This window comes from Podarcis filfolensis, assembly GCF_964270895.1.
Source record: "Podarcis filfolensis genome assembly, chromosome: 8".
In the NCBI taxonomy this organism is placed as follows: Eukaryota; Metazoa; Chordata; class Lepidosauria; order Squamata; family Lacertidae; genus Podarcis; species Podarcis filfolensis.
Window position 1 is genome coordinate 44,031,417 of NC_139611.1, and position 21,736 is coordinate 44,053,152.

Consider the following 21,736-nt stretch of genomic DNA (forward strand, 5'->3'; position numbering starts at 1 on the left):
TTTATGCTATGAAGTTTAAGATGGCACACTTGAGCCTCTGTGACTCTTCAGTCCTCCAGCACACTGTGTAATACATATCAGTTTTTCAAAGTAAAATACAGAACTTGTGCTCTGCAAAACATTGCTTTATTTTACAACCACTGTACAGGAATATGAAGAAAGCTTCTGTAGCACAGGAAAACAAAGGTATAAAGAGTATAATTGAGTTTTTCCCCGAGTCTTTTAAGTAAAGTACCGAGAACTTGCTGGGTGTACTGTAAATGTTCTAATTCTAGAGCCTCCCAGGGTGTTTCTGGAACTGCATTCCTTTCCCCATATTGAGAACAGATTGCCACCAGCATCTCATCATAGCATGGGAGGGAACACTTTATTTCCACTAGTGGCAACAGGAATTAGCAGCTGCCTGTACTCCAGAGGCATGTGACGCTCTATGAGCACATTTAAAGGAATCTTGTCAGTTATCAGTCCTTGCCTGGATTAAAAAGGGGAAGAAAATAATACATGAGTTAGGAAATAAAGTTTGTTTACAACTAATGGTCATTATGGCTATAACTGAAATAACTACCAGGTTGCCATTTGCTATTAGGCAGAAAATGAGTTCTCAGCTAAATTTGTTCATTCTGATCATTGCCCTCATGAACTGTGACTGTAGCTTCAGATAATCGAGAGGCCAGACAGACATTTTAAATAAAGGCAGGGTATACAGAAATCGCTTACCATGTCAAACTAAAAACATTGGGGACAAGAATGAATGAATGAGCATTGGGGGCATGATGTGGGACAGCACAAACCTATGTTTGATAGAGACCACACACACAAGGTTTTTTTAAGGATCTCCAGGAGCAGGCACAAATAGCAGCTCTGAATTTAACACATTCACCAGACATTTGTCCAAAGCTGGGCATTGGCACTGAGTAGCAATCTGTGTAAGTGTAAGATGGGACTGCCCAGTTAGCATTCACCAGCCCCTCTTCATCACATTCCTCTCTGCTGAAATGTCCATTTTATTTCCCTTTTGTACTGCATACCCCATGATACACACAACTGCCTCTTTTTTATATCAGGTATTGGAAAAAGGTTCTTGTAATACAATGACCTCAAAACTTTCTTTAGCAGAACAGATTTTACTCAAAGACACCAACGAAATAGTCTTGACTACTTCTACACCCCATGTCTGCTTGAAGGAAAACAAGGGCCAGGTTAGAGACTACTTGCGTTGCAATAAAGCTGCCTGGAAATTGACTTGCAGAAGCCCCCAGGACTCTATAAAAAGTGTTAGTCTTCAAGTATGCATGCCCTTCTGTTAGTCAATTACTGTTTGAGAGATCTGTTTTCAGAAATATACACAACTTCAGTAGCACTGGACTGGAACATCCCTTCAGTTTGATGAAGAGCCCTTGAAACAACAAACTAAACATCCTTTACCGCCTCATGAGAAGCTCCAGATCAGCTGGCTCTACAGTCTTTCTTCTGGCATGAGTTGCATAGGCTTCCAAGTCATTACTCAGTTGTTTAAAGTACAAGTTCACACTAAAAGGATATGAAAAGCAAGTTAAGTAAGCTGTAGCCTTCCCACATTCCAAGGGATGGCTATGCTGCAAGGCCACAAGAAAAACAAGAGGACCCAGTCCTCAAAATGTGTGGCAATGATGGAAACTGACAGCACAACATCCTTCATGCCATATAGCCACACTTTGGTTTTCTTGGTCCAACAGTGTTCAGCTGGCAACCTCTTCTCCCACATCATTAATTGGTATGAAAGGTGTTCACCATTACTCACCAATTCTCCACAGCCTTGAAAGCATCCTTGGCCACTGGCATCTTCACACAGTGGGCAAATACATTTTTTACAAACTTGCTGGGGAGAGCCGGCTCACGTTTTCCTCTGCATGCCCTCTCAGCTGGCTTTATAGCCTGCTTAACTGAAAGCTGTTTTGAAAGAGACCTCCAAGGGAAATAAATGTTAAATGTATGCAGCAAGCTCTACAGGAACAGATGCAACACACAACACATAATCCTCCTGTTTTACTTCCTCAGGGAAGTTTCACCTTAGTTTAATGTTGAAAAGAGTGAGTGCTTCATGTACATTAGTGGCCTACCAACAGAGGTACACAGAAAGAGAAGAAATAATGTATATAATAGCCAGAAATGGCAAAGTAGTATGAAAATTCAGAATTCCTATGTATTATTATTTAATGAATTTATATACCACCCTATACCCGGGGGTCTCAGGGTGGTTCATAGAAAAGATCAATATAAAAACCACAGTATAATCAAAATAAAAACAACAACCCAATAACATCGCCTGCGTCAAAAAAATAGTAGTCCTGTGTTTCCACTAGAAAGATTTAACAGATACTTGGCAGATCTGCATTCCCACACCTTTTTTAGCATCAGCAGCTACAATCTCAGGCACTGTTGCGACTAGGATACTAAATCAGAAAAGCTAGAGAATGGTTTGAGGTCAAATTAAGCATGTGCAAAATGCTTACCCATCACTGAGTAACAGCAACCAGGCATTAAAAATAGAGAGTTGGAGCAGGACTTCCAGGTCAGAGGAAATGACTTCTAGGAAACACATTGTACCTCTTGCATTGAGAAACGGAGCATTGCAAAGAAGCCCAAGAAGCTACAATGCTTGTGCAGACCAGACACTCAAATGTATAGTCCTTTTATGCTGTAGCCAGCATAAGGCAAAACAGCTATTTCAGATTAATAGAAGTCAGTTGCCATAGTCAGTTGCTGAGGCTGAAGTTCTATCCCATTGCAATTATATAGTTACCTGGAGGCAGCCACTTTTGGAGCATGTAGGGCAGACAGCAATGGTGTACACTGGACAACTTTAGTACGTACAAATGCCGGTGTCTTTTCAGTTAAGTCTGATGGGAGAAAAAAAAGATAAGCCCTGTGCATGCCATCTCCAAGAAGCACTCAAGAGTAGGCTGAAAGGCAGTAGGTGAGTCACAGATAGGGTTGCTTGAAGCAACTTGGGATTTCCTCCCTTTTCACCGCTGACCTAATACTCCACAGCAAGGGCTTGAGAGATTCACCAGCAACTGATTTCTTAGCACTGGGTAGAAGTCTAGCTGTGAATCCTTGCTGGGAGTTTGAGATAAGGAAATAATTCAAGAACAAGAAATGCTCTGGAATAAGGCTGTACATTGATAAGTCTCCCATGACAGTCCCCAAAGAGCTAAAATACTCTGTTTTGTTCTGAAAATCTGGAGGAATGAGCTCACCAACAGGTAGTTCAAATTCCATTTGTCTACACTTCCATGAGTAACCACAATTCCATTCCCCTTCCCAAAACAAATCTTCTCACCAACATTCTCAGAATCCATTTCAGTCTCTGACACCTCCTCAGTTTCAGAATCCATTTCAGCTTCTGAAACCATGTCATCCATAGTTTCTGGGTCCAACATTTTTCCATGAGATATTCCGTCTTCCATTTCTTTTGTTGGTAGCCTCTCAAACTGCTCAGATCTCTTTCTACTTAAACGTCTGCTTGGAGTTGAGGCTTTAGTACTTTGGGGGTTCTGAATATCTACAAGGAAATAATTCAAGAACAAGTAATGCTCCAGAATAGGACTGTACATTGATAAGTCTCACCGTGACAGTCCTAAAATACTCTGTTTTGTTCTGAAAATCTGGAGGAATGAGCTCACCAACAGGTTGTTCAAATTCCATTTGTCTACACTTCCATGAGTAACCACAATTCCATTCCCCTTCCCAAAACAAATCTCCTCACCAACATTCTCAGAATCCATTTCAGTCTCTGACACCTCCTCAGATTCAGAATCCATTTCAGCTTCTGAAACCATGTCATCCATAGTTTTTCGGTCCAACATTTTTTCTTGAGAGGTTCCGTCTTCCATTTCTTTCGTTGGTAGCCCCTCAAACTGCTCAGATCTCTTTCTACTTACACGTCTGCTTGGAGTTCCAGCTTTAGTACTTTGGGGGTTCTGAATATCTACAAGTCAGAGGCAAATAAGGTATTCATTCAGTGACAAATAAAATCTTAGAGAACTTTTAGAAATACAGTCACACACAATACACCTGGGTCTGCTACTACCCATTCACATATTGCCAAATAGTTTTTAGCTTTGACGGTATTGCTGGAGTTCAGCAGAGAAGGCACGTGAAAAAATTTCCTCTGGAGTCTCATCTCCACAAGAAAAAAGGAATTATGTTCTGGGTACTGGCACTACTCAATCCCATTTTAGCTCCTGAGATCACACCTGAGACATATGTTCTCTGAAACGTTATGATCCACAAACTTTTCAGACTGATGAGATCCATAGGATGTTTACTTTATTTAAAAGAATTTATAAAACCACTTAAACAAAAAATCTGTAACTGGTGCATATAGGGCAATTTAAAACAATGATCAACATACAAATAAAAACCAGCAAAATTCATAATTTGTTTACGTGTCTGTATAGGTTTGCCAAAACAAAAAGTAGTACTATACATGGCCTGGATTACTATGCTGATCTTTTTGGAGAACAGACAGGGCAATCATTCGATGCTGAGGTGACCATCAGTCAGTCAAATCTTCCAGAATGGCAAGTGGTAACTCCTGCAGAGATAAAATCTCTGATAGAGAGTTTAAAATCAAATAAAGCGCCAGGCGAGGACATGATGCCGCCAGAGCTATTTAAGACACATATGGAATGGTGGCAACCCATCTTGGCCAAAGTCTACACCCATAAAAATAATACAGCTTAAATGCCAGCTGGCTGGAAATTGAACATCATCATGCCAATTTATAAGAAAGGGGATAAAACCCTCCCTCAAAATTACTGCCCTATTAGCCTGCTGGACATCCCCTCCAAACTCTATGCCCGTCATTGGCTTACCAAATTAACAGACTGGCTAAGTGAAAATAACACCTTATATGAAGAACAAGGAGGGTTCAGAGCTGGATATTATACTATTGACCAGTGTTTTACACTGTCTCATATCATCAACAAATATACTCAACAGAACAAACATAACCTGTTTGCTGCCTTTATTGACCTATCTGCTGCTTTTGACTCAATGAACCGTAATAGACTGTGGAAGAAATTCTCAAATGCTAATATAGACCTATGACTCTTATTATTAATTTGTGAATTGTATCGTGACACCGTAACACAAGTTAGAGTAGGCTTAAGGGGAACGATCTTGGTGATGATCTTACTGGGTCTATATTAACAAGAGCAAAATTAAGTTAGAGAGGCATTACAGGTGTTCAGAAAATACAAAAGATAGGCAGAAGGAAGATTCCCAAATTGACAAACATCTCCTAAATGTTTGTCCTTATATATAAGGGAAAGGAGGAAGGAAAAGGTGGAGGGTTTTCGTATTAGCTAAGCTTGTCCCAGATGTGCTCCAGGAGTCAAAGCAGATTTCTTATGGTGAGGAAATGAATGTATTGGAAGCAAGAAGAGAAGCATCCAAATTACCTGGAAGGGAGGAGATAAAACACTAATGCAATTGCTAGCTGTGAAAGTCTTCACCTTTCCTCACTTCCACTACAGATTACTTACTGGTGGGCAGATGATTTCCAGGACTTAAGAAGTGTTCCATATCACTGTTCCCATGCAGGCTCTCTTGTTGCCCTCTTTCAGGGGTAACAGTCCTTTCCTGGAACACAACTTTCAACCCATTTGCAGGTTCAGCGCTCTGCCTTAGCATCTTTTTTTGATGACGGCTTATTAATCCTTCTTCAGTATCCTGCAGGCTCTGCTGATGCTCTTCCATTGGATTAGCAGCAATTTCCTCAAGTACAGCTTCAGTCCCATCAACACAGTCAGTGTATTGTGTGAATATCTCTTTTTGTTCATTCTGTGTCTCTCCTTCAACAGCCAAATCATTCTCTGCACCCTGCCAGGGTGTCTGAATAGAAGATGGCAAGCTCTCTCTGGCTAAGGACTGCCTTGTCGGGTGAAGCTGAGAATGAACACCAGAAAGCCCTGCTCCACTCTGCCTGCTGAGCTCAGGTTGGGCAAACAACTCTGTATCAGCAAATTGTGCTGAGGAATCATTTGATAACATACTTGGAGCCACAAGGTAACTCTGTGCTGTTGAAAAAAAAATCAAAAACGGATTAGCCTTTTAAATGGAGATAACAGTCTGATCATTCCATGCTCCACCATTACAACTTTCAGACACTTCCTTCTGAACTGGAATATTAATCTCCCCTCTACTCACAGGTTGCTACTCAAATAGACACAGGCACCCGGTCCAAATGAGAACCAAAGGAAACTCACAGCCTTTTGTTTGCAGCAAGTTTTGTTCAATGCCATCTTCAAAAGCTTTCACATTAACACCTCTGTAATTCTTTGGCCTACGGACTAAGCCTTTCTTCCCAGCAGAGCGCAGTGGTGGTGGGGTTCTAAAAGAGATCTGAGACCTGAGAATATAAGAACAGAGCACATGAAACATATTGCTTGTTTATCTAGCACTGCCTTCCCTCTCTAATAATGGTCATTGTTGCATGTTAGTATAATGAACAGGGAGCCCTATACACGGAATCACCAGCTAACTCTCGTATTCATCTTCCTAATGGACCCTGATCTTTCTCACTGAATCCCAATGGAGCCGACAGTTCCCGTATCACTGGACCCATGGAGCTCAACTGTCATAGCCATACTCAAACCAAGCTCAAAGAACACAATCCTGGGTAGACAAATGTGGCATTGGACCGACCGTAAAGTTTCATTTTATGTAGTTAATAGAGGTGAGCCTTGGACAGGTTGTCCTTCCCACTCACTCCACTAGGCAGGAATATTCAAATTAGAGCTGTTCTTACATAGTAGTGGGAGGGCGAGTGAGAGGGCAAGCTCCCCTGTTGAAGATATCAAAGCTCAAGTAAAAAAGCTACAGCCCCTTAAAAAGGTGTCATGAAACCTGAAAGAAGACAAACCCATCTTTCATTTTCATCCACCAAGTTAACTCAAACACATCACTTAGATGAGGGGCTCCCAACTGTGGTCCTCAGACCACCAATGGATCATGAGCTTCATTTAGGTATGGATGTGAAGAACATCCATCAATTTAAATATTCATACTGATTTTTAATTGTATCTCCTGTAACTATATTCCTATTGATGTTCCTATAATCCTTGCAAATAAATAAAAATGAAACAACACAACAGTAAGTACCCTGTGAGTAAATGGATCATTGCTGTCTTTACTGACAGTTGTATTATGTTATAAATAACATATCCACAAGTATGTTATTTAGCACTGTTGGAATAAGGGAAACTTATTCAGCCATTTATTTACCACAAGGAAACTCTACTTGTAGACTCATTTAAAAGCCAAAATAACTTCTGGATGTTTATGGCTCTGAAACAGATAACCTAAGGAAATTGGCAGTATATATCAGGGGTAGTCAACCTTTTTATACCTACCGCCCACTAATGCATCTTTCTTGATGGTAAAATTTCCTTACCGCCCACCAGTGCTTGATGGAAGGAGGATTCAGCTTGTGCCGTAGAACCCCCTACCACCCACCTCAAATCCTGAAAGGCCCATTAGTGGGTGGTAGGGACTAGATTGACAACCCCTGGTATATATCATGTGTCAAATGCTGATGAAGCAGAAATCCCTAACTATGGGGAGGCAAAGTAAGAATAGAAAGTTGATAACTTTTACTGACACACAGTGTGTGTGATGATACCAGAGATGGATTTAGGGGAGCGCAACCAGTTCAGTCACACTGGCAATGGAGCCTTGGGGGTGCCACAATTATGAGGTAAAATGGAAAGTGAGAGGCAGAGGAGAGGGGCTGAATTTTGGTGTCACACAGGGTGCCACTTAAAGTTGAGATCCCAAGGTCTGCCACTGATACTATTCAGAAGTGCAAAAACAGTCTAAATATTCACACATAGGTTAAAATCAGACAATTCTCCAAACCAGGGAATAGTTATCCTTTTTTCAGACAGAGGACCACAGTGGCCCATGGCCAACCCACTGGGAGCCACACATAAAAGCAGCCATGGCCTTTTCTCACCCTTATTGCTTATTAATTTCACTTTCCTCAATAAGTACTATCCAACATCACTGCACTTCTACTTTCCTTAGTCCTTCGATGTACATTCAAGTTGAAAATTTCATTCACAGCTGTTTCCAGAAACAAGGAAAATAGCTTGGAAAGGCTTTTGCACTGGTTCCAGCTTCCCAGGGGCATGGTGTGGCGGAGGGAGGGGGGCTGTCAGGGCAATCACCCTGGGCACTTTTTTCTGAGGGGTGTGCTGCTTACAACGCCTTCCCCAAGCCAGACCTGTGCTGCTTTGCAAGGCTAGGATCTGATCAGATCCCAGCCTCGCAAAGCGGGACTGGCTCAGGGAGGGTGAGAAGGATGCCAGGTGCCCATTGATCTCAGCCTTGCCCTTAAGGGGCTGGGATCAAAGGGTGCATGGCTGTTGTGCCCTTCTCATGGTGTCCTCCCTGAGCCACTTTGCAAGGCTGGGATCACTCCAGCCTTGCCAAGTGGCTTGGGGCTGGTGTCACTCTGGCGGCAAGGACTGGTGCATGGTGGGCTCCATTCACCCCCGGCGTACATGCACACCCCAGACACCATGAAACCGCACCCTGCAGCTGCAGCTTCCTCTCCCTGTTGCTAATCCATGAAGGAAAAATTGGGACCTTCTCTGCCTCTTATTTCCCGTGCAGCTACTTTTGGTGAAAGAATAACAATGGGTTGTTAGTTCTAAGGCAGCATTACAACTGTGGATGGCGAACCTGGCCATGCTCCATCATTCCTCCTGCTTCCATCCCATCCAAATCAGGCTCTATAGCTACTTACTTGTAGTTCTTATTTGCTCTCCCTTGCTGGCTTCAGTGTCTGCCATTGTTCATGCAAATACCTGACAATGAGGTGACTCTAACTAAGATCCTAGAGGGCTCAACAGCACCATTAGCCGCTTTGCAAAACGTTACAACCCCTCCCCCCAAATATCCAATACAGCAGCCAAATTGCTTGGGGGACATAGACATTCTTGGGGGTTGTGTATACAGGCCACAGCTTAGCCATCCCTGCTCCAAACCATGGTATGAAGGATCAGGAACAAGCAGTGGAAGCCTTAGGCCTATGCACTCACTTCTCTCTCCATCTAGCCTGATAAATAAGAGATTTAGAAACCTCTCCTAATCTTCTTCCTTTTCCTGCAGGTGGGCAGCGGGGAGAAAACAGGCTCATCAGCTTGAGACTTTCTGGTGCTCACTCCTGGTGCTCCAAATCACTGTTTGGAGGATCATCTGAATGAAGCCATACTGAATGTAGTGGCATATAGAGCAACCAAGTAGCTCCAGCACCTCTGCCATCACTGTTGTAGCCCTCAATAGGTACATATCATGAAAAGTGGGTAAGAAATCAAATAAATAAGAAAAATAATAGGTAGTTTGTAATTCCTCTTTCATCAGTGTTGACAATGTACTGGATGATGACATTATGTTGTTCAGTAGAGGAAGAATTGTTGTTACAGCATAGTCAGAGCAAAGATAACTTACTTTGTCCGAGATGTGTCGTCCAACAATGAATGAGCTAGAAAACAGATCAAGGCATATGCTGAATGGCCATGGTAGTGAAGTGTGCAAATTCTACATCTTACAAAAATATTTAATGAATCAACTATGCCTTATGATTAATACAGTGGTACCTCTGTTTATGAATTTAATGGGTTCCAGAAGTATGTTCTGAAACTAAAACCGTTCTGAAACTGAGGTGCACTTTCCCTAATGAGGCCTCCTGCCACCGGTGCCCTTCCACCATTCGGATTCCGTTCTTAGGCTGAAGTAAAGTTTGCAAACCAGGACACTATTTTCGGTTTTATGGAGTTCATAAACCAAATTGTACTTAAACAGGACTGCTCCTTAAACCGAGGTACCACTGTACTGTGTAAATATTTATTTAATTCACTCATACTTTTCCTCTTCAGAGCTCAGAGTGGCTTATAATACTTCCCAGGGCCAGACCTGCTTTAGTTTCAGCAACAAAACTGTATCATGTACCTTCTAACTGTTCTCTAGTCAATTCAGAAATATTAAATATGGAAATTCTCTGCAGTGTTAATCTGAGCCGTATTCATGGGTGAGTTCAGAAGGACACAGCAATTATTCTCACTGACATATTCCAAAGCCTATACATAGCCTGTTCATTGCAAGACATATTTGGCTAAGGCACCAGAATACCATTAGCACTAGCTCTGATTGTTTCCAACAATTCTCCACAAAAGGGAGTGCGCATTGTTCAGTGCACTGGTGCTCCTTGCAAAAGACCTCTTTGGTTATTTCTGCTGCTGCTCCCATTTGTGCACATTTCTAGGCAAGTGACAAGCATGAGCTGATTTTTGTTAAATAGACAGATGGGGAAAAGTAGACTACTCACTTATATTTCCTTTGTTCTTTGTCACAACTTCAACAGCCGTATCAGTCTCTGCACCCTGCCAGGGTGTCTGAATAGAGGATGGCAAACTCTCTTTGGCTAAAGACTGCCTTGTCGGGTGAAGCTGAGAATGAACACCAGAAAGCCCTGCTCCACTCTGCCTGCTGAGCTCAGGTTGGGCAAACAACTCTGTATCAGCAAATTGTGCTGAGGAATCATTTGATAACATACTTGGAGCCACAAGGTAACTCTGTGCTGTTGAAAAAAAAAATCAAAAACGGATTAGCCTTTTAAATGGAGATAACAGTCTGATCATTCCATGCTCCACCATTACAACTTTCAGACACTTCCTTCTGAACTGGAATATTAATCTCCCCTCTACTCACAGGTTGCTACTCAAATAGACACAGGCACCCGGTCCAAATGAGAACCAAAGGAAACTCACAGCGTTTTGTTTGCAGCAAGTTTTGTTCAATGCCATCTTCAAAAGCTTTCACATTAACACCTCTGTAATTCTTTGGCCTACGGACTAAACCTTTCTTCCCAGCAGAGCGCAGTGGTGGTGGGGTTCTAAAAGAGATCTGAGACCTGAGAATATAAGAACAGAGCACATGAAACATATTGCTTGTTTATCTAGCACTGCCTTCCCTCTCTAATAATGGTCATTGTTGCATGTTAGTATAATGAACAGGGAGCCCTATACATGGAATCACCAGCTAACTCTCGTATTCATCTTCCTAATGGACCCTGATCTTTCTCACTGAATCCCAATGGAGCCGACAGTTCCCGTCTCACTGGACCCATGGAGCTCACCTGTCATAGCCATACTCAAACCAAGCTCAAAGAACACAATTTAGGGTGGACAGATAAACCCCAGAAAGTAGCTGGTGAAAGACCCCTCACAGCCATAGAATTCAGTCAGCTAAACAAACAGCTGTGAATTCCTTTAGGAATTCTGCACATAGGCTAACAACACCCCCCTCCCCATGCAAATAAATAAAAACAAGGACCCTGTGAGAAAATGGGTCATTGCGGTCTTTAGTGACGGCTGTGTTACCCTTTTCCATGAATATGTTATTTAGCTGTGTGGGAATCAGGGAAAATTCATTACTGAATTGCCACAAGGAAAACCTTGTAAACTCAGGGAACAGTATCTTTTTAAAGCGCGCGCGCGCACACACACACACACACACACACACACACACACACACAATTCTGGATATTTGTGGTTCTGAAGCAGGAAACAAGAAATTGACATTATGTGTGAAAGGCTGATGTAGCATAGGCAGATTTCCCCCATCCTGTCCATGTTGCAGACCAAGCTGAAATCTCTAACACTGGGCAGGAGAGTAAAAAAAAGAGAAAGCTGATAAACATGGCTACTTCCCACATGGATTCCGTTTTAATTTCTTTTTAATTAATACCTAATGAATTTCAGTTACCTCAGCAAATGCACCCCACTCCCACATATATCATTTAAATTTTGGCAGTGTTCAAAAACAGGGCGTTTTAAGCTGCCTAGATATTCACAAGTAGGCAACATAATCCTCCAAACCAAGCATTAACCACCCCTGTGCCAAATAATGATTCGAAGGATCAGAAGCAAGCAGTTCAGTCCTTGGGCTTATGTACTCCCCTTTTCTGTCACATAGGTAAGAGGAGATTAGAAACTTCTGCTTCTAGTCTCCTCTCTTTATCTAAATTGGAGGAGAAAGCTCATCATCTTGAAGTTTTATGGTGCTCACTCCCAGCCCTTCAAACCATGGGTTGAAGGATCATCAGAATGTAGGCATACTGGATGTAGTGACTTATAGTTCAACCAAGTACTTCCAACACTTCTGTCATCATTCCTGTAACCTGCTTTGGGACGTTATGGTGAAGGGCAGATGAGAGATTTAATAAATAATACAATAAAATTTTGTAATTGTTCTTTCATCCCTTTCCACAATATACTAGATGCTGACTTTATGTTGCTCAGCAGGGGAGGAATCGGTTGTTACACCATAGTCACAGAGGAAAAATAACTTACTTTGACTGAGATGTGATGTCCAACAATGAATGAGCTGAAAAGGAAGTCAAGACATGTTTTAGATGGCAATGCTAATGAAGCATGCAAGTTTTCCAGAAATATTATTTAATGAATAAACTATGCTTTACTACTGGAAAAAGTTCAATTATATCACATTCTAAGACTAGAGAAACATATTTTTTTAAAAAATATGACCATGCATCAAAGGATTCTTTATTTCACTTATACTGCTCCTCTTCACAGCTCAGAGTGAGTTATGTATAGTTTGGATAGTTACCCTGAACATACCTTTCTCTGGAGAGGTGAACAAGGCATCCATCCACCTTGGAAGCTGAATGGAATCTGTTCCGGAAGTCCATTTGACTTCCAAAATGTCCGGAAACCAAAGTATGGCCTCTGATTGGCTGCAGGAAGTCCCTGCAGCCAATCAGAAGCTGTGCAAGCTCTGTCAGATGTTTGGGTTCCAAAGAACATTCACAAAGTGGAACACTCACTTCTGGGTTTGCGGTGTTCGAGAGCCAAAACATCAGAGTACCAAGGCGTTCAACAACCGAGGTATGACTGTAATTGGTTAAGCCCTCATTTTGCCCTAGAGAGGCAAGGAACCATATAACCACCTTTTTATATTTCCCTTATCCTGCTAGTGCTTCCTCCATTTCCGTTTATGGCCAAGCAAATATACAGTGATTCAACGGGTCTTTTTGAGGAAGGAAAACAACCCATGCCTTACAGACTAGCAAAAATCAGAGGTCCCCCCCCCCAATAAACTGCTCCTTCAGAAAGCTGGGGAAAAGGCATTTGGTGCCAAGGTTGGTTCTGGGAAAGGAGAAGTCTAACTGAAGAAAATGAGAGGGAAATGCCACATTCTGGCAGGATTCTTCATGCAACCATTAGGATAAAAAAATGGCACTGAAAAATCTGTGGAAGACAGCCACTTGCCCAGAAATATGGATGCAAATGACTATTTTTCTATGCTAACAAATGAAGGGGATGAAGTCCTGTCTGGAATTGAATCTTACCCATGTCATCAAGAAGCTGAATACCAACTAGCTCTAGCTTGGTAGGACTGTTGAGGAGCTTCATGCTAGGAGCATGGGTGTAAAATCCTTTAAGGCAGGCACAGCAGAGGGTTGTGTCAAGGACTTGCAAAAGCAACTAGCATTAGCTGGGTCATGGGCATGCTGGAGTTGCTGAAGCACTCACAGTCTCATTGTAAAGAAGTGCACGGTGGAAGAGGCTACGTGCAACAGATGTTATTCTCTTTAGTGCACTCAGAGCTTTAACAACTAATGCATTTCTTGTCTTTCAAATAGGTGGCTGTGACTTTTCCATGTCACTGGGAAGAGCGATGGGTTATGTCAGAAAGCAGAAATTTTCACTTTGGCAACAGATATACTAAAATTGGAACATTACCAAGATTAGTACGGCCCCTGCACAAGAATTACACACATTTTTAAGCCAAAAAGCAGAGAACCAGCAGGGGACAAAGAGCAATTTCAGAAAACTAGAAAGGAGAAAACAGATACTCCCCCCGCCCTTCAGACAGAGAGAAAGAGAATATGATAAAACAAGTAATCCAAAAAGGAGAAAATGCAGTAGAGCAGGGGTAGGCAACCTAAGGCCCATGGGCCACAAGCAGCCCACAGGGATCGTTTAACCAGCCCATGAACCGCCCTCAAGGCAAGTCCCCGCACACTGCGCTAAACCAGCGCAGCGTGGTGTGGGGACTCGCTTCCATGACGCCGGAAATCGCGTCTGCACTGAAGGAATGGGTTTCCAAAATCCAAAAACTGACTGTGCAGGCAGTTTTAAACTGCACCAAAATTCCTATTTTTCCTTAGCTAAAATGCATAAACTCAAGCCGTTGAGTAAATCCATAACAAGAACAAAGCTCTCTCCCTTATCAGTCCGTGGCGGCAATGAGTGACCTTGCCAAGTTCCAGTACAGCAGGGATGACGCGTGTGTGCCTTATCTTATGTGCTGACCACAAAGACGCGCAGACCCACGTCTGGGAATAACGCCAGAGTGTGTTCTCGGAAATGGTCATCTCTGCCTCCCAGATAAGAGTAGGAAGAGGAAGATCCTTTTATGGTCAGAAGTACAGGAAGGAAGATCCTTTTATGGTTGAGAGTACCAGAGCAGGAACATATGTGATGTCAACCTGCGTACGTAGGCCGACGTGGTTGGGCTCCTAGGGGAGGAGTGAGAGGATGCCTGGAGGATATATAAACTGCATGAATCCTGCATAAATTCCAGGATATTCTCAGAACAAAAATAATATAACGAACCTTTTGTAACTCATTTTCCTTCATAGTTACGACTTAAATGTAACATAATTTTCACAAATGTATATCAGGTAGTTCTATTCCCCATTTCAAATTAGTGTTAGATTGGTATAACCCTACTTTTATTGGTGTCTAAATTACTGAGCTTGGTCAGTGAATTGCAGCCCAAGGGTGACATTCTCCTATTTGGTTTTCTTAAAGTTATAACCTCCCCAAAGCAATGGAGAAGAAGACAACTCATTTAACAGTTTACTTTACTCTGATCTTCAAACAAGAAGATTCATAAAATCCTCAGCTTTTCTAGTGCACCCTAACCTTCAATGCTCCCACTCACTTGAGGCAAGTTGCTCATCCACAGCTCTCTCAAACACAGAAAGACGGACCTTCTTTTTTGACCTGGTGTTGAGCAGTGCAGTCCGAGATGTAGCCTTGGGAGCAGAGTCAGACAAATGGATTTCTAGGTTGCTGAAAGATGACAAAGCCAGTCTTCAGTCAGGAAAACAGTTTAATGTCAACTTCCAGGAAATATGCCAACATTTCTCCAGCCTTGCTGAAGAAAGAATTTGCCTTCATAGTTAAGGAACAAATGAGGGCCTAAAGTTTAGTGTCACTATAACTGGGTGACCTGAGCAGAGCTTGCACAATACCAACATACAGCTGCTCAATCTTACTGTCAGTGACATAGTGGGACCATACCTACAGGAATACTGCCTGCTCAGATTGGAAAGTCAAAGAGAAAAAAAAGACATTTTACAGTGCAATCCTTTATAAGCCTACAGGGATAAGTCCCACTGAGTTCACTTAGGCTTATTTCCAGAAAAGTGTTGATAGGACTGTAGCCATAATCTGGTAGAACTGTATACTCAGGAGTAAGACATTTGTCAGCAAGTATACAAACATGCTTCATGCACAGAACATCTGAGAAATCACACTCTTATGAAATGTCAGGATACTAGCTATATTAGCAGCATACTGAGATGCTCTTAGTCATTATCCATGTGTCTAATTACACTTCTGTGCTCTGTATGGTCTTGCTGGAAAAAAGCTTTATATATTTCATTGCTAATTAAGGACCACCTACTATTTACAAGAGCAGACAAAACTACAGAAAGAATCTGTTTGCTTTAAGCTATAATTAAAATTATTTATGTAGCACCATCAGTGTTCATAGCACATTATAAAGGAATGTAAGCCCACACAAACTTAAAATAAAATTTGCAAGTATTTTGTTATTGAGCTGTTCTCCCCTTCTCCCAGCCAAGTGCAGAAAGTTCAGTCTCAGAACCACCTGTCTTATGCCAAGTCACCACTATTGCCCGCATCATCTTCTAGCCACTCAGCACTTTTGCTGCCCTACTTCTGTGAAAGTGTCTCAAAATAGAAGAGTTGGCACATAAGCAGTGGGGTTGTTATTAAGCTTCTGAAAATATTTTTCCCCCATTACCTCTTTAAGTAGAGTTTGACAGGCTGTGTCCCTCCAGATGCTGTTAGACAACAACTCTTGAAATAAAACTGCCATCATTCCTGACCACACTGGTGGGGGCTGGTGGGAACTTAAGTCCAACACAACTTCTGAAGGGCCACAGGCTCCTCATCCCTGCCTTAAAACTTCTGTTATTATAAATGGCTGGTTGATTCAATTTGGTCCTCTTCCAGTAGCAAAGCAAGTTATCTTCCAGCCCCCACTTGCCTAAAGCAACCATTCAACAGCTATTCAACGTTTTGGCATCCATCACATCATCCCTTACAAACTGAATAGTCATTCCTCAAACTTCTACATTTTGGTTCCATTACATAATGTCAGTGAGCACAATATAACGTACTGCAACAACACAAGAAAACAACCTGGCCAAAATTTACAGGTTTTCAAAAGAATTTTACAAAGAAATATGCTTAGGATTGCAGCCTTAATCATGTTTAGTTACCTGCAGGGTACACTCTCCAAAGGAGCTTGGACTATTGTCTCCACTGGTTTGGGGGAATCAGGTTTTTCAGGAACAAGAGGGGAGACTATTGGCTCTGTTAAAAGAATACATGGACAAATTGTATTTCTAATGGAACTCCAAGCAAATTAAAATTGCAGCAAGAAGATGAGTGGGAAAAATATGTCTAACTGCACTTTTAAAGCAGAGAATAATGACTGTAACACTGCCATAGACAAGAGAGATTTAACTGGACTGTGACCATAAAAAAGACTTTGTCCTTTACACCATGCTCAAAATAGCATTGTGCAAAACAAACTTTTTAAATGAATATTTAAAGTGGCAGACAGATATGTTCAATTTATTAGACTTATATTAGTTTCAGAAATGCATCAGGAGACTGAACTTAATGTGAAGATTTATTCTCAGAGGATGAATGGTATACTGTACTGAAGTGGGTTACTCCTCACTTGCTTTGACACTTATATAAATGACACTTTGTCCCTGTTGTTTGGAGGAGTAACAATTGTCTTCTAGTTTTGGGACATACTGTAGCAGCTTTACCAAAAAAACCATACTGCCGAAGTCAGTGGTAGAAGGTTTTATGCAGAAGGTCCTAGGTTCAATCCCCAACATTTCCAGGAAGGACCAGAATTCTTCTTCATCCCTGAGGAGCTGTTGCCAATCAGTAATTGTATTGAACTAATAGGACCAATTGTCTATTGGTATAATGCTGTTTCCTATGACTGCCCCTTCCCTCTACTCAACAGCACCAGAGACATTCTTCTATCCCCTACTTACGGGTCTCCAGAACCTTCCTGAATAGAGTTCGAGGTGTTACTGGATCCGTATAAATAGAGGCACCAGATCTTTGATAGGCCATGGATCTGAAGGATCTCTCCTGGGGAGATAAAAAGTCACTCCTGAAGCCAGGTAGCACACTTCTATGTTACAACAGAATTCTAAGGGCATGTCTTAGATTGAATGGATTTAAATCAAAGTGCTTTAAACCAGCAAGAAAAAGGCCAATATTAGCCATTGATCTAAATCAACTTTTCCATTGATTACTTCTTCAGATATTTCCTAAACAATAGTACAAATATGAACATTAAATCTGTTAATTTATAACCGAGTATTATTGTTGTTTCACGTTTAGAAACCAGATCCTCCATGTCAGTGCATATGTTTTTGAAAACTGTTTCACCTCCTGAGGGAATGTCTTTAATGATTCCCATATACAATCTTTCTTTTGAACAGCAGCCATTACAATGAGGTTAAGTATGGGAATACAAGAACTTGAGCAACGAACAACTCTGTCTTCTGCTCTTCTTTTCAGTGTTGCTCATTTCTGCTTTTCTCTGCTTTGGGTCCAACCCCAGTCCCACAGAAATAAACAAACATGAAATGTCCATGACTGATAGGTTCAAGTAAGGTCTAATAGTTACTGCGCAGACTGACTAGAGGTTGTTTTTATGAAGTAAAATACTCATATTAAACCCCCCCAAACATTTTATTTATTTACATAGAAGACCCTGATGTAATGCTGATGAAGGTAGTGCAGTGGTGGGTGGGTGTCTTCTTCTCCACCTTGTGTCCTCTGGCTTGTGAGGTGCTTCAAGAGTTCATCATACCACCAAGCTCTTCAAAATCTACATGAAGCCACTGGGGGAAATAATGGTTTGCACTGCCACCAAATGCTGATGACAAGTAGTTCTACCTTTCCTGTCTACCTACTAATCCCAGGGAGAGTATGGAACTTTTGAACAGCTACCTGAATCCTGTTTTGAGACTGATGAGAGAGAACAAGCTGTTCTCTATAGTTCAGATTTCTATTGTACATTGCTGGTTTATACTAGAGTATGCTTTTTTAAAAAAATGGATTTTATTTTATATTAATAAATTTGTAATAAATTAATAAATTTGTAAGCACCAAGAGGACTTAAATGAAACACATGACTCACTAATACCTTCATTTGATTTTCACAAACATTCAAGAAAGCAGACTTAAGATTACAACCTCATTTTAAACTCCAGTTTATGATTCAGTTATAATTTGTACATATGTGAAAAGTGCCCTTCTTTCAAGTGATGACAGAAGCTCAGCACAGGAGCAGGCCCCACTCTTGCAACACCTATGTAGGGCTTAATTTATGAGTAAAGTAACCACATTAGGAACAGGCTGCTGCAAAGTTATGCCATTTCCTTCAGCAACCTAGGTGATATAGCAGTTAAGAGCACCAGCCTAAGGGCTGTGTACACACCATACATTTAAAGCACATTTCTGCCATCACAAGGAATTCTGGAAACTGTTCGCAGTAGCTCTGTTAAGGGTGAACTACACTTCCCAAGCTTGGGAGGTGGGGACGACCATGCTTTAAATCAGTGTTTCCCAAACAGGAAACACTGTTTTTACTGGATCACCAACTGTTTTCAGATGACTACTACCATCATCCCTAGCTAGCAGGACCAGTGGTCAGGGATTATGGGCACTGTAGTCTATAAACAACTGGAGACCCATGGTTGGGGGGGGGCTGTTTTAAACGTATGGTGCATGTACAGCCCAAGAGGAGGTTCAGATCCCCTATCAGCCATGAAGCTTACTGGAGTGATTACGGACAAAATGCTGTATCTCACCCTAACATACCTCACAGGGCTATTTTGAGGATAAAACGGTAATGCCGTCAGAACGGTCTTTGTAGCCCTGAGTTCCTTGGACGGGGGGAGAAGGATATACTACAATAATAGTAGAATATACACCTAAGTAGTAAAAATAAAACAAAAACCAGCTCGTTTGTAAAGGAGATGAAGAAGGGCAAGAAGAAATCACCAGAGTCTGCTCCTGTTAGACCTCAGGGCCAACTCTTGAGATCCCTGTGACTTACTAAATGTTTATTGTTTCACATGCGTGCATTTTTAAAAGTGCATGGATGCTGCTCGGAAAGATACGTATCCTGAAAAGGCGAGATAAAAAAAAATTGTTATAACTGATAATTAGGGTCCGTGCTGTCCCGCCCGGTACCTTCATCTTACCTTCATCTCCAACCGCAGAGACCGCCTCAGGCGCCGTGGGGTCTCCAGCTTCTCCTCGCGCGACCTCCTCCGGGTAGCCATGGCTGCCTCTTTCTGCGTTTTAGTTGCCGACAGGCGGCCGCTGAGGCGAGTCTCTCGCATAGTGCAAACGGCCACCGGCCGGCAGGCGCGAGACTCAAACGGCTGCCGAAGCCAGCTTCTTTCTCTCCCGCTCAGGGATTCAAGCAGCATCAGCTGAGAGAGTCTCGCGATAATTCCTCTCTTCGGCCCACGACCGGGTCGTCGCCTCTCGCATTGGTTGCTGGGAGATGTAGTTCTGCCGTTGAAAGTAGCTACAGCGGAGGCTCCTTTGTTACTGTTGCATGCGCCCTCCCTGATCCTATACTGTACAGAGCGAATAAAAACCGGTACGTGGATGCACCTGTAGAGCTCAAAGTTCACATGGGCGCATTCTCTGCCAACACATACTTCCGCTCACCCCGTTTCCCTAATCTGATTATTTAAGGCTGAGAAATAGAAGGATGTCTAGATTTACAGCATTCCTCGAACTACTGTAATGAATAAACCAAGGATGCAGAACGCGTGGCTCTGCAGATGTTGTTGGACTATGACTCCAGTTAGCCCTGATCGTTGGTCGGCAATATCTGAAGGGCCACTCACAGGTCTCCCATCCTAGGATCAAACACTGAGACAATATGGTAGGCTAGCACGTGGCTGTGCCCTAATAATAAATATTCATATTGCTGTAACTTACAGAGTGGTGCAACGTAAGTTCTTGCATGTATGAAGTTCAGTGCGGGATATTTTAGAATAGTATAAATCCAGAATCACTACTATCTAGAGTGAGCCTCAATATATGAAAACATGTCTGTAAAAGAGTTAACCCATAGAAAATGAACTGAAAGGCCAGTACAGTGGTACCTCGGGTTACATAAGCTTCAGGTTATATACGCTTCAGGTTACAGACTTCGCTAACCCAGAAATATTACCTCGGGTTAAGAACTTTGCTTCAGGATAAGAACAGAAATTGTGCAGCGGCGGCGCAGTGGCAACGGGAGGCCCCATTAGCTAAAGTGGTGCTTCAGGTTAAGAACAGTTTCAGGTTAAGAACAGACCTCCAGAACGAATTACGTTCTTAACCTTAGGTACTACTGTATTCCTTTTGCAGCCATGTTGATATTTGCTGCATACACACAATACATTCAAAGCACACTATTATCCCCCAAGGAATTCTATGAACAGTAGTTTGCTAAGGGTGCTGGGAACTGTAGCTTTGTGAGGGGTAAACTATAGTTCCCATGATTCTTTTGGGGAAAGAAATATGGTTTAAATGTATGATGTACAGCCTGGTGCCTTTTGTATTTCATTGCTATTTAACTCTTAACTTTTACATTTCCCTCACATACCTTTGTGTGGGGGTGGTTGTGGGTGTATGCATGCATGCCAGTTGAAGATTACTGAATCTGATGAAGTGGATTTCAGTGCACAAAAGCTTCTGCTGTAGTTCGAAACACATTATTTCCTACAAAGAATTGTGGGCACTGCAATTTAGTCCTCACTGAGGTAATTCTCAGCAACCTTCAACAAACTACAAGTGCCCAGGATTCTTTGATGTAAATAATGTTCTTCAAATATGCTTAAAAGGTATAGTGTATACACAGCCAATTAATTAAAAGTGCTAAAAGCACAAAAGTATGGGCAGTTAATAAGGTACTTGCATATATGTAATTTCACTTCTGGTTCTTTTTTGGCCTGTTGCATCTGCATTATATTCTGTTACATTGTGCTTTTAATTTTTAATATGTAATAGTTTTTATTTTTTATATTATTGTGCCTTTTAATAGTTACAAAAGAGCCAGTGTGGTAGAGTGGTAGACTCGTAATCCGGTGAACCAGGTTCATGTCTCCGCTCCTCCACATGCAGCTGCTGGGTGACCTTGGGCTAGTCACACTTCTTTGAAGTCTCTCAGCCCCACTCACCTCAAGGGAGTGTTTGTTGTGGGGCAGGAAGGGAAAAGGAGATTGTTAGCCGCTTTGAGACCCCTTCGGGTAGTGATAAAGCGGGATATCAAATCCAAACTCCTATTCTTCTTC

The 21,736-nt window shown here is 42.0% G+C and overlaps 1 protein-coding gene across 3 annotated transcripts; it reads right to left on the reverse strand.

Annotated features, from left to right (window-relative positions):
• Window positions 1–104: 104 nt before the first annotated feature.
• On the reverse strand, window positions 105–19,897 carry CENPT (centromere protein T; the record flags this gene model as incomplete). 3 transcript variants are annotated; one of them, XM_083626443.1, is made up of 16 exons in its annotated part: window positions 105–472; window positions 1,426–1,530; window positions 1,781–1,945; window positions 2,783–2,879; window positions 3,323–3,544; window positions 3,749–3,970; window positions 5,532–6,065; window positions 6,255–6,397; window positions 9,502–9,535; window positions 10,379–10,630; window positions 10,821–10,963; window positions 12,405–12,438; window positions 15,025–15,155; window positions 16,616–16,709; window positions 17,414–17,513; window positions 19,643–19,897. In XM_083626443.1, 16 exons carry the CDS (start codon window positions 19,871–19,873, stop codon window positions 346–348), a joined length of 2,634 nt encoding a protein of 877 aa, XP_083482569.1. In that variant the 3' UTR covers window positions 105–345. The 3 variants fall into 3 exon arrangements, with proteins under 3 accessions (XP_083482569.1, XP_083482570.1, XP_083482571.1); XM_083626444.1 differs by lacking the exon at window positions 3,323–3,544 and having other exon boundaries at window positions 19,643–19,888; XM_083626445.1 differs by lacking the exons at window positions 9,502–9,535; window positions 10,379–10,630; window positions 10,821–10,963 and having other exon boundaries at window positions 19,643–19,873.
• Window positions 19,898–21,736: the final 1,839 nt, after the last annotated feature.